Source organism: Vicugna pacos, chromosome 33, assembly GCF_048564905.1.
Source record: "Vicugna pacos chromosome 33, VicPac4, whole genome shotgun sequence".
Classification (NCBI taxonomy): Eukaryota; Metazoa; Chordata; class Mammalia; order Artiodactyla; family Camelidae; genus Vicugna; species Vicugna pacos.
This window is the reverse complement of record NC_133019.1, coordinates 7,409,676-7,423,377: the sequence shown is the minus strand read 5'-3', so window position 1 is coordinate 7,423,377 and position 13,702 is coordinate 7,409,676. Positions and strand designations below refer to the sequence as shown.

The 13,702-nt window shown below is 38.4% G+C and overlaps 2 protein-coding genes across 2 annotated transcripts in view; one reads left to right on the top strand and one right to left on the bottom strand.

The window, feature by feature from the left end:
• LOC102541995 (olfactory receptor 8B3-like) overlaps positions 1-13,702 on the bottom strand; it is a 49,908-nt gene that overhangs the window by 2,624 nt on the left and 33,582 nt on the right. The gene's annotated exons all lie outside the window — the stretch shown is intronic.
• LOC102541231 (olfactory receptor 8G1-like) lies at positions 9,081-10,022 on the top strand. The gene has a single exon (XM_006209826.2). The coding sequence runs from the start codon at positions 9,087-9,089 to the stop codon at positions 10,020-10,022; it is 936 nt and encodes a 311-aa protein (XP_006209888.1). The 5' UTR covers positions 9,081-9,086.

The window sequence follows — 13,702 nt, the reverse complement described above, 5'->3', positions numbered from 1 at the left end:
CCCTTACAAAGGATTCATATAATTAAAAAAAGAAAAACAACAATAATAACATTTGTTAGAACTTAGCATTTAAAGACATATCTATCTTAAACCAATTAAAAAGAGAGGCTTATTCTAAATTTAGGAAAACTCATTTTTTGAGGGAAATATCTAAACTCAAAATATATACCAAAATGAGTATCAGATGGATGAAGAGTTAAATAATAAAAACAAGGGCAAACAAAACCCAGTAATCTAACTGAGAAAGTCCTGCTGTCCACCTTCACTCATGCACTAAGGAAGAAAAGGAGCTGCTCTGAGGAGGCAGGGGAGAGGCCAGTACACATGCGATTTGGTGAAGGGGTACGTGCAATTCAGCACACATCTCTGTAGAAGGTTACTGCTAATCACAAGGAACAGACATCCAAGCTAATGATTTTAGCACTTTGGAAGTACTGGAAGGTGCAAAAATCTGGGTTCAGAACAACTTCTCCTGAAATATATTTGACTATCTGAGTAGGGCCCGTTCTGCCTGTTTTCCCAAAGCACAGAATGCCCTATCTTGTTCCTTGTCCTTGAATACCTTTCAGAGTTTACTCTAGGTTGGGGACCACAGTGGCCAATGACTTAATCCTTGTAAAACACCACAGAAGGCTGCAAATGGCATTATTTTATTATTTTTTATGGCTATGTAGTATTCCATTGTCTATACTTCAATAAAAATATATTTAAAGAAACCAAAACACCATTGAAAGCAACATTCTTTTCCTTTACAGAAGTACAGGTAACACTCCTAACAACTACTACCAAGCTGAGGAAGAGGTATGAGTGGAGGGAAATAAAATGACAAAAGGCTTTTTACACTAAGATGAATACCTGATACACTGGCATCAAGCCCTAGTAACATCCATAAGTTTATATGAAATAATAAGACCTAAGTGGAACTTGTGGCAGAATAATTGCGGCACCTCAAGAAGGGTTTAAAGTACACTCATAAACTCTGACAAGCAGTTATATTTGGAACCCATGAAAATTAACCATTTGTGGGTAACTGACCCACAGTGGTTATGACACGTATGGAACCAGCAGCCCCCACTGGAATGTGCTTGTACTCAATACAGCTAAACTGAATGCCTCATTTTAGAGAATGATAATCCTTTACAAATTTCCCAAATTTATGACTGTGAACTTAGGTAAAAGAGGAGTAACAAATACACAGGGTATGTTCAAGAGTACATTTAAAATTTATAAGGGATCTGAGACATTTACAGTAATTTGCATGCCCTGGTCATAAGAATGTTTTCTTATGTTTTGATTCTTAGCAATTCTTGGAGCTGGAGAATTTAGAACACCCTTTGAACAATATATCAGTAATAGAATTTAATCCCTCCCTCTTTCAAGTCTTGGAAAGGCTGGGGGTGAGGCTTTGTTTGAGCAAAGGACTGTGTGCCTCCAGGCTGTATTTAAATAGTCTACTTTATCACATCAATGGAATGCAAAAATGCAAGAAGATAGATCAGGTCAGGATGATCCCACTTGTGACCTATCTCCCCAAACTGAAAGTAATGTTGTAGAGAATAACCTTTGTTTTGTTGGACACCATGACCTAGCCCAAGGGGATGGCTGCAAGAACAAGGAATGCCTGCAGCGACGAAGATTACAACAATCAAGCACACCCCCTCCCTTATTTTTTGTATAAAAGGAGCCTGTATTCTGACTAGAGCTGGATGGTTCTCCAAGACGTTAGTTTGCCATCCTCTCGGTCTGCCGGCTTTCTGAATAAAGTCGCTATTCCTTGCCCCAACACCTCGTCTCCCGATTTACTGGCCTATCGTGCAGCGAACAGAACGAGTTTAGACTCGGCAACAGTAAGACAGTGGGTGCAGTATCCATGCAAGCCCAGAAGGGTGGAAGAATCAGGAACTCACTTTTGCCCTCTCCTTGCTTCTGGAGCTTGTGCTTCAAAAGAATGAGGCACACAGGCTCTCCTAGCTCTTTAAGTCTTTAGGTCTCCTAGCTCATTCCAGTCTGTTCCTGATCACTTGAACCCACACAGGATAGCAACTATGGTTGCCTTCTCCTTTTGGACATATATTAGCTTTACAGATTTCAGGAATCCTGGCAGTATCTTGGATTTCTGATGCAGTCTAGTAAGTCTGTAACCGTAGATTTACAGTGCTCCAGGGTGGACACCAGCCAGGCATGTGTGTTCTGCAATCTGTGCTCTGTCGTCGTCTGGTGGATAAAGAACATCTCCAATTTTAGCACAGATTTTAAGGTTTTCCCTGGCCTGAGGAGTCATCTGGATGTTTGTGTTTGGAGGGGCAGTGATAGAGGAAGAAACTTGTTCTACGAGTGACTGGATAATTTTGAAGAGATGACAAACTCTGCATAAGTGTTTATGTCCAAAGATGTTCATTACCTTATTATTTATAAAATAATTTGAAAAAAATTAGAAACAACTGAAATATTGAACAGTGTTCAATATTCATTGGAGATAATTATTTTAAATAATTATGATTATTATAATAATTGGATTATGAGCATTTCTTCTGATGATTTTTTAAACTACAGCGAATACTTGTGATTATTCTTGCAATGTGATAAAAATGTTTTCTTTAAATTATGACTGCTGAATAAAATGAAATATTTTTTTAAAATCAGTTTTATCTATGTACGTTGTGGGGTCTCCTTATGACTGAGAACCGCAGGAATTTCTCAGAATCATGCTAGTCTGCATGCTAGCCCCCAGCAGTTTGTCAAAATAATAATTCGAGTGTTTACCCCAGCTTATGAAGTTCTGTGATTTCTCCTTCAGGTGAGCAAATTATTAGGGCTGTATCTCCCTGGATACACCTGTCTCTCTAGATTTTAGGGTGGCATTTTGCCCTGCAACCTCTATTCTCTGATGGGTTCAAGAAAAGTCATTAATTTTCAATCTATCTGTTTTTTTTCTTGTATGGACAGGAATGACAACTTTTAGGTTCTTTACTTGTCTTTGCTCAAACTATAAGTCAGCATGTAGTTTCTATTGTTATTTTTGTTTGTTTTATTTTTGGGAGAATTAGAAAGAATCGCTGTATTGCTATGCCAGGCAAAGGGACCACAAGCAGGCTAGTGCCTCACAGACTGTGAGCCCCTCAGCATGCGAGTTTTGATACCTGGTATTGGCTAGTTCAACACTGAAAGTAAAGGAGGCATCATCTAGGACATAATTAAGAAGAATATTGTTGTACATTGATATAGCATCTCTATACAGTTTAGACAGAAACAGGTTAAACATGGCTAGTGACGTGGACTTAACAGAACTTTTGAAAGAAAGAACAGAAATTATATTCAGATAGGAAGCTGCTTTCAAAGACCTTCTAGAACAGTGTCTGCAGGCTTTAATTTCTAGCCCTTAATCTAATGACTGTCTACTGTCTCAACACTGAGAATATTATACACAAGGGAATTAATAAGAGTATTAACGAAGAATGAAAAAAGCAAATTTTAGTTGCTCCTACACCCCAAGAGCTCATCTCTGGTGAAAGGAAATCTTGAGGGAGCCTCCAATAGCTTCCAATATATTTTTAATGCTACCTCTTGTATGTTGAAACCTTAGTTGAAAGCATGTCACTTTGGCAAGCGCCTCTGGTAGAATTATGAGGAAGGGACAATAGGGACTCATGGTTCTTGATTCTTAATATCTACATGAACAACTCAGCAATTGAGACCTGCATTTGAGCCCTAAGTAAAAGAGAGCCCAGGATTTTCTATTTTGAACAGCCTCTACCATCATCATCAAGACCTACTTCTCTTAGTACTTGGTCTAAAGCATACATATAATCCAGACTAAGGTTTCCAAGTAGAGGTGAGTATCCGAGTTTTAGATAGTTTTAGAACTTTTTAATCTCAGACTGTTAAGAGAGTCCAGCCTCCTCACAACATCACAGGAATTTCCTGAAGCCAATGGTTACTCATCTTTTGCTGTAACACATATGACGACGAAAAATTATCTTTTTCATAATTCCACCCACACTACTTCCAGACCCATCTAACGGTTAGAGATTCTCGACCTTCAAACAGGTGTCTCATTGGCTGTAGCTCTGCTCTTTGTGGTAACATACAAAAAAAGGTCTAATTCCAGTTCGTGTTATTTTGATCCAAATATTCAGGGTTTTTTTTTTTTTTTGGATAGACATGTTTTGAAAATGGCCATCATAAAATACAGCCCCCAGGACTAAGCATAGTTCACTGACTGCGGTTTATCTTGCGGGACTATCATTTCCTTTATTTTGGATATTATGTTCTTTTTTTAAAATGAATTCATTGGCAGTTTTAGGTGTTTTTCTCTTGATCCAGATCTTTTGAACACAAAGAGCTGTGAGGCCAATGCTTCCCGATTTTGAATGTTTTGCAGACCTGGCTTATTTCTACTTTTCCTTCCAGATTCAGGCTTCTTTTGAAAGCCTTCACTGACCTCTGTTGTGGTTTAGCACCGTGGTCACCATGTTCCTGAAGGACCTGTTCAATCACATGTTTATCACATTGTCCAGTCTGCCCACAACTCCTTTTAGTTTGTAACGTTCTGAAGAGCAGGGATTCTGTTTTTTTCATCTCTCTATCCTGAGTGTCCACAGCAAACTCTACACTTACAGATTGTGAAACTCTTTGTAATATCAGCCCAGATTCACAGGCCTACAGTATCTTCCTCTTATCATCATAAAAGTGTTTGTTACTCTCTTCTGTTAACATTATCTACAAATTTCATAAAGATTTCTTCTATGGCATCACCTGAGTTATTGACAGAATGTTTTTCAAGATAAGACTAAGTATACAGACCCACGGAAAAATAACTGAACATTTATCACTTTATGATTAATCTTTAGATGTTCCTTGAATTCATATAACTATGATATATTGTTCTCTATTTTTACCTACCACATGTAACTTTACCATGTCCACAGATTATACAAGAAACTCAGCAAATGCTTTCTTGAAATCAAGATAACCTGGGATGATAAAAGTCTTTTACTCTATTAATCTAGTAAAACTAAAGAAACAAAAATTCTGGGTATACCTTAATGATCTATGCTGGCTATGAATCATAACACTTCTTTTATAAAACTTTAAAAATTTTTCTTTCTTAAATTGTTTTTGGTGTTTTTCTCAGGATTCACTCATCTCTTAGGTAAATCTGACCAAGTTCAGAAAAGACCATTAATGCAGTGTTGGGAATTCTCCACATGTAAGAATCACAGGCATTCAGGCAGACAGGTGCTGTTACCCGGGCAGAACGGGAAGTAATAGAAACTACGAGCATGCACTAGAGTCAGGGGGAGCTGGTCACATATAAAGATTAAGAGGCCAACACCTGCAGTCAAACATTACAGACTGGACAAGACATAACGGACCTTCTGTGATGGCCATCAGTACTGAGTGGGCCAGGTTTGTGAGAGGCCAGGAGCACATGAAAAAACAATCAGTTGTCCTTTCTAAGAAGAGTCAGAAATACTGAAGGATACAGCAACTCAGCCTTTTAAATATGAAATAAGACAAAATTAGGTAAAATTAGTTAAAAGAAGTAACTGTGATTCTGGAAAAGATAACTGGGAAACTACCATTTTGCATTTTGGATTTACAAAAATTGTCAGCAGGTTTGGCTTGAAAATGAGTTGAAATTTTTGCACATTAGACATTTTAAATTTCTCATAGTAACGCATGGAATTGGCCCAGAGTCAAGGATGGTTTGTCTCTGCAGGAGATGGAAAACTTACTGATTTTCTGGGCATAAGACAAAAGCCAGTATCACGCAGCAAATTACTGGGCACCTCACTTAAGTCTGCTGAATATTTTCTGACACTGATTTCAGGTCTCCTTACCGTATTTACTTTACTTGTTTGTTTGTATTTGTTATTTTTTTCCTCCAATGAAGACACAGAAGAAATGTTTTAAATAGAGTCTATGTCTGACTTATGTCTGTAACTGATTAACAATTCATGGTTAAGAACTATATTTTTCTTGTTTATGTATTAGATAAAAAATATTATAATTGTAAAAGATAGTTACAATTTTTGAGCACTACAGCTCAACCTGGCACAATGCTGGGGGGAGAAAAAGATCTCATTTGAAAAAAAACCTGATGGGCATACTTGGCATAAATGAAAAGGCACACACCAGACATAACCTAAATGCGGAAGACCTAGAGGACAAAGGCAAATTAGCAAGCTGGGGTGGAATGCTTTGTATGGCCGGTATGGTATCACTATCATTTTATTGTTGTTGTTTTACTTTTTTTATAACAGCTTCATTGAAATGTAACTCACATACCATAAAACTTACCCTTGGTATGTGAACAACTCAGTGTTTTCCAGTACATTCATAGAGTTGTACAACCATCACCATGTCCTAATTGTAGAACTTTCATCACTTCCCTCCAGAAAAGCCCTGTACCCTTAAGCAATCACTTCCCATTCTCGCCTGCCTCCAGCTCCTGGAAGCTTTTAAGCTTCTTTCTCTATGAATTTATCTCTTCAGGACACGTCATATACATGGAATCATATAATATGTGGCTTTTCTTGTCTGTTTCCTTCACTTAGCATAACGTTTTCAGGTTCATCCACAATATGGCATATCTCAATACTTTATTACTTTTTATTGTTGAATAATATTCCATTATATGAATATACCACCATTTGTTTATCCATTCATGTTTGATGGACATTTGGATGGTTTTCTCTTTTGACTATGATGAATAATATCACTGCTCTAAACATTCATGTTCAAGTTTTTAGGTGGACATTTGTTTTCAGCTCTTGTGAGTACGTGCCTAGGAGTAAAACTGCTGGGTCACATGGTAAATTTATGCTTAATGCTTTGAGGGGCTGCTGAACTGGTTTTCTAAGCAGCTGTATCATTTACAGTCCTATCAGCACTGTGTGGGGGTTCTAATTTCTCCAGATCCTTGCTATCATCTGTCTTTTTGATTGTAGCCATCCTCACGTATAGAGGGCGTATATCTCACTGTAGTTTTGATTTATAATTCCCTAATGACTAATGATTTTTGAGCCTCTTTTCAGGTGCTTACTGGTCATTTGCACATCTTCTTTGGAAAGATGTCTACTCAAATCCTCTACTCATTTCAAAATGTGGCTGTTTGTTATTACTGAGTTGCAAGGGTTTTTATAAGTTCTGAATACAAGGTTTTTGTCGGATATATGGCTTTCAAGTATTTTTCTCAAAGAATGAGATTATTTTACTGTGGCTCCAATCATTAGTGTGATATTAGAAAAACTCTGAAGCTGGGAGACAGAGTACTACGTAAAAGATGAATTTTGGCTTGAGACTTATCAGTTTCCAGCCATGCTTCGCACACTGTAAGCATAAACACCACAGGCAGACGTTTCAGTGGCAGAATGGCACCATGCTGTTCACAGAATTTTATATGCAGCTGACAATTTAGGAGAGACGAAGACTTTTTGTTTTTTTTCATTCATGCGGTGCCAGTTGCATCCTGATCAAACACTGTTCATTGTGTATCCACACATGGATACGATAAGTAACTCGCTGACGATTCATCTCTGCAGGATCTTATCTGGACTCTGGTCCAACCAGAATCACTCAACGAATGTTAGTATCACGACTATAATTTTTCTCCAGCTCTTATGTTCTTTGAATCCAGCATGTGTTTTATACACGCTTTGATTTTAGAATAGAATTTCCAGAAGACATCAATACTAGCTCAAGTCCTTTATTACTGCTTTTATTTATTATGGCTATGTCATTTTTTTATCTGTATTATGAGGAAATCAAAAACCACATCTGTATTGAAAAACCACAGTCTGAGGTTTAGTTTCCTCTTCTATAAAGTGGGGATAATACACTCACAAGGTTTCTGGGAGGAAATGCCTCAGACTCCACTCATGAAAGGGCCTGGACAGCACACGGCATGCACGAATAAACAGGACTAGTTTTCTGATGCACCGATAATCTCTGACGGAGTCTCCTGGATCTCTTTCTTTCGAAGACAGAAAAACCATCACAGTGCGCTGTGCCTGGAATCATCAGCTTGCTTCCAAACCCTTCCTGCAGCCATAGACGCATACTCAGGTTCCTTCTGCTTTGGTCTCTTGTGCCTCTTGTGATTGCTTTGGTTCGAAGGTGAGTACAAAGACACCAAGACAACACACACACTCTTGTTCCGGCCGAAGCATCATGCAAGGCTGACATTCTGCCAGCTGTGGTTTCCCGGGACATAAGCCCAAGGGTCATGGACCACATCAGGTCATTCCAAGGACTTAGCACATGGTAAATATTCCGTAAGTGTTTTTAGGATGAATGGATTTGGGCTTTTAGTATTTCACACTTCGGAATTCTCCTCATTAGGAAACTTGCATCCTTCCTGGATGTGGAGTTTAGGCTGAATGACAGACTTATTGTTAGCCATCCAGGTACTTTCCAGACCCACTCTTTTTGTATATTTGGAAAGGTGCCAGGAGTGGAAGTATTCACTACAGGCGGTCAGTTGTCGATACACTGTTGTCAGTACTTAACATGAATTTTCCGCCTTGCGTTAATTGCTCTGCACAGTTTCTCTGATATGACAAAGATATAAAAGATAGAAGGGCAGATATGAGTAGTTAATATAAGAGGTGGAAGGTGAGACTGGCCTTATTTCATATCATTGATCCTTTGCTTAGTACATGCCTAACTCTGGGGAAATATATCCAACCACAGGAATGTATCAGTTACCTAACAGGTAACACAGGCGTGCGAGTATTTGCTCTGTAGATGAGTTCAGAGGAATACAAACAAATCATGGACAGTTCTTACAACAATCAAGGTTGACAGAAAAGTTCTTTGGCTGTTCAGGGACTGGGCAGTACTGAGACCCACTCTTAAAGCACAGATCAAAAAGGCATAGTTCTGAATTTTAGTTTCATGTCCTGTCTTACTGAGATCTCAGGGTCTCTGAGCACTAGCATGGATCAGGGGACAGACAGGGAACTGGAGCTACCTGGGTGAAAACCCTCGATTTTTATGTCATATTTCATTGTAATGGTAGGACCATAAATATCTACCTCAAATCTTCCTCTTCTTTTCTTACATAAAGTTCCCAGAGGGAAATGACAGAAGGAAATCATTCCACAGTGACTGAGTTCATCCTCGCTGGGCTAACAGAACAGCCAGAACTCCAGCTGCCCCTCTTCTTCCTCTTTCTGGGAATCTATGTGGTCACGGTGGTGGGGAACCTGGGCATGATCACACTGGTTGGGCTCAGTTCTCACCTGCACACCCCCATGTACTGTTTCCTCAGTAGCTTGTCCTTCATTGATGTCTGTCATTCCACTGTCATTACCCCCAAAATGCTGGGGAACTTTGTGACAAAGAAGAACACCATCTCCTACCCTGAATGCATGACCCAGCTCTATTTCTTCCTTGTTTTTGTTATATCGGAATGTCATATGTTGGCTGTGATGGCCTATGACTGCTACGTTGCCATCTGTAAACCCTTGCTTTACAATGTCATCATGTGCCATCAGGCCTGTTCTTGCATGGTAATTGGGGTGTATATCACAGGCTTCACCGGTGCCACAGCTCACACAGGCTCCATGCTGAGAGTGCTTTTCTGTAAGGCTGACATAATCAACCATTTTTTCTGTGACCTTTTTCCACTCCTGGAGCTCTCCTGCTCCAGTACTTATGTCAACGAGGTGGTAGTTTTGTGTTTTAGTACATTTAATATTCTTGTCCCCACCCTAGCCATCCTTGGCTCATACGTTTTCATCATTGCCAGCATTCTCCGCATTCGCTCCACTGAGGGCAGATCCAAAGCCTTCAGCACATGCAGCTCCCACATCTCAGCTGTGGCTGTCTTCTTTGGTTCTGCTGCTTTCATGTACCTGCAGCCATCCTCAGTCAGTTCCATGGACCAAGGGAAAGTGTCTTCTGTGTTTTACACCATTATTGTGCCCATGCTGAACCCTTTGATCTACAGCCTGAGGAATAAAGATGTCAAAGTCGCCCTAAATAAGATCCTTGAAAAAAGAAGTTTCCTGTGAAAAAGAGTATTTTGCCTTAGCAAAAATTTGTAATTCCCTGAGAAGGTTTGGTTGGGAAAGAATCCAGGAACACTAATGTATGACCACAAATAATGAGATTACTGCTACTACTTGATTATTTGGGGTAAAACTTCCAGGGAGGCGACTGGATTCAGCGTCAGTTAAATGGAGAGCAGCGCCATTCTGAGAATGTCCCAGAGACCATCTAGCCATAATAATCTGTATTATCTCCAAACATTAAACAAATCTCCAAAGGCCTTCATGTGGGTGATTATACTTTACATGCATGGAATATGGGACTTTTTAAAGGCAAGACTTACTTATCTTAATTCAAGGAATACATCCATCTGATTTATCTTTTGATATCCTCAATATGCTGCGTTCCTGGCCTTGTTTACTAATAAGTGTATAGACAGATGTTTCTAAAAAATGTGATCTCAAAATAAATCATTTTTAACCATTGGTAATCTACATAATTCAATCTTTTATTCTTGTTAAGAATTACTCATTTTCTCTGGTCTCTGAAATATCTTTCTTTGCCATCCACATTATAGAATCTCAGACAGAAGTGACACTCTTTTACTATCACAATCCTATGGATCATTCATTCACACAGAAAGTTAAAAATGGAAACTTGTTTTCTGATTAATGGCAAGGAGCCCTCTTATCCCCAAACTCTATCCAGTCTGGGAAAGAAGCTGAATTATTCTGAGGAGGAAAAGGGGATATTTAAGCGATAAATTCCTTCTCTTCCCTTTGACTCAGCGTGAGTATCTACACCTGGTTAACATTGTGTTTTAAACATCACCCACCTCACGTAAAGTGCTAAAGCAGTGCTTGCTTCGAAATCAGCTTGCCTCCAGATACATAACATTACCCCTTCGGTGAGATGTCACCCTTCATCTCACCTCACAAACCCGAAATTTGTCAGGAGAGATGCAAGGTCATTCCTCTCTTAGAGAATGAGAGGAAATTTCCCTCTTGGCTTTCTATATACTAATTGGCCTTTATCTTCATACTCTATTTTTTAATCATATAAAAACTATCTGTATACACATGTGTCTATCCAAATGTGTACATATGTGTATGCATATATGTGTGTGTTTATGTGGAACATATATATATAAAATGTGTTATAAAACATATGCATTTTTCATGCTAGGATATGTTTTCCAAGGCTCATATGTGTGTAATTTTTATTTCATTATTCTATGCATTAAACAAACAACACTGAGTAAATTTTTTTCATATGGATAGCTAATTAATGGGAATGATTATTTATGAGAATTTTGTTTCCAAATATTCATCTGTCTATAAAACTGTTGAAATAGTTAAGAAGGAAAAAATTGTACTGACTCCAGTGATCTGAGAACTGGTAGAAGACATGCTATGAAAATGTCAGAACAGTTATCAGATAGACTCCAGAGTGGAGATGGAACACTACCACAAAAGACGAGAGGTAAGGGGCTTTGAAGGAGAACTACTACAAGTGAGAAAAAAATTAACGAATATATAGGACTGATCAGATACCACTACAGAAGGATACCTGTTATCAATGTTTTAACATTGAAAAGAGCAAGATGCAGTTAATGTATTCTAACACTAGGCACTAAAATAAACTCATACAGAGTCTGTCTTATAAATTCTGATACAAGCATATATTAATTTCTAAAAAAAGTCCCTTATGTAAAATTAGCTTGTCCAAGGATCATCAGTGTGCTACAGGAGTGGACTTTAGACAGGATCATATTTCATCTTCCGTATTAGTCACATTAGGTTTGACTGTGCATCACACACACACACACACAGATATACACATGTACCATGGAGCCTGCCCTGATGGTGATTCAGGGCTGGTACAGCGGTTCATTAGGGACATAAACTTCTTTTAAATTGTTGCTCGGCTGCAATATCTAGATTCCACCTTTTGGTCTCAGATAATGGCTCCGTATCTATCCCTCATCTCCACCACTCAACCATCAGAACAAAAGGTCTGGGAGGAGAAGGGACTGTCCCCTAACTTGAACAACTCCACCTATTTGCCTTTGGAAGGACCCAGTCATATAGTCAAACCTGGCAGAGAGAGGGGCTAAGAAATCCGATGGTTATCTATACAGCCACGTGCTCAGAGTCAGAGCATCTATTAATGAGGAAGAAGGGGAGAATGAAAATTAGGAATAACCAGCAGTTTCTTCCACTCTCAAATATTTATATTCAGTTGTAGACAACTCTATGCTGTTCTCTCTAGAGTTAACATTTGAATTTAGCTTTGTATCTAAGAAGAATACTGTGAAATGTGATTTAAATGATAAGTGTAATGCATAAAAGTATATTAATATTTCACAAGCATTAGGATCTGCTAGAAAGCTGTCCGTCCTGCTGGGTGAGCTAGTTTCCAAAATATCTCAACAATGTTGGGTTTAATCCTCTGGCCTTGTCTTCATTCATGCTGCTTCCCCTCCTGCGATGGCTTCTTGACTCCATTCTCCTTTTCCAACTGTGCACACCTTTCAGTTTTACACACTTTTCAATGACAAATACCAGTACTTAATTCTCCATGCACTTCTGACCACTCTGGATTATTTTAGGCTCGTTTCTAGCTCATCACACATACTATAATAATAACATCTTTCATGGTATTGTTTATTGTTAATGAATGCTTGTGGATCTTCCATCAAAGTTGTCAGAATCTTGACCACAACGATTTCCTGTTACATTGCACCATATTCCTTGTTCTAAGGTTTGATCATTATTGACGTACATTTTCCTCGCAGTTTATGGGTTATTCTGTTCTAGGTTTATACCCTTATCATAGCAATTTGCGAAAATACCTTAAAAACTAGATTAAAATCTCACACCCAGTAATAATTTAAATCATTTCAAAGTAAATTTGATTAGCCAATACATGAAACCAACCTAAGGCTTGTGGTATATGTACACAGTGGAATATGATTCAGCCATGAGAAGGGAGGAAATCTTGCCATTTGAGACAGCAAGAAATGACCTGGAGACTTTAGGCTAAGCGAAGTAAGTCAGACAGAGAAAGATAAATACCGTACAATATCACTTGTATGTGGAACCTAACAAATCTGAACTCACAGAAACTGAGAATAGAATGATTTTTACCCGATGGACACTGGGGAAATGAGACTCAGGTCAAAGACTACAGACCTCCAGTCATAAGATAAATAAGCCCTGGGGATCTAATGAATGGCATGGTGATTACAGTTAATAATTCGTATTATATGTTTCTAAGAGAGTAAATCTTACAAGTTCTCACCACCAAAAGGAAATGATAATTATATGACATGATGGAGGTGTTAGCTGGAACTATGGTGGTCAACAAATTGCAATATTTAATTGTATCAAATCAACATCTTCAGCACCTTAAGCTTACACAAGGCTATATGTCAATTCTATCTGAAAGCTGGAGAAAAGCAAACTTGATTAACAAAGTTTATTGTAATTTTTGCCTCAAAAGGATCTAACATTTAATAAGTATTTGAATAAACATTAAGTGTAATTTTTATTTCCTAACAAATATAATAATTCACATTTACATAGAACTAAAATAATCTCTGTAACACCTAAGTCTCTACACTGTTCCTCAGTAAGTCAGTCATTCTCTCTCCTTGACAGACTTGTTAGGAGCTTCTCACGGGGTTATGGCAATATCTGGT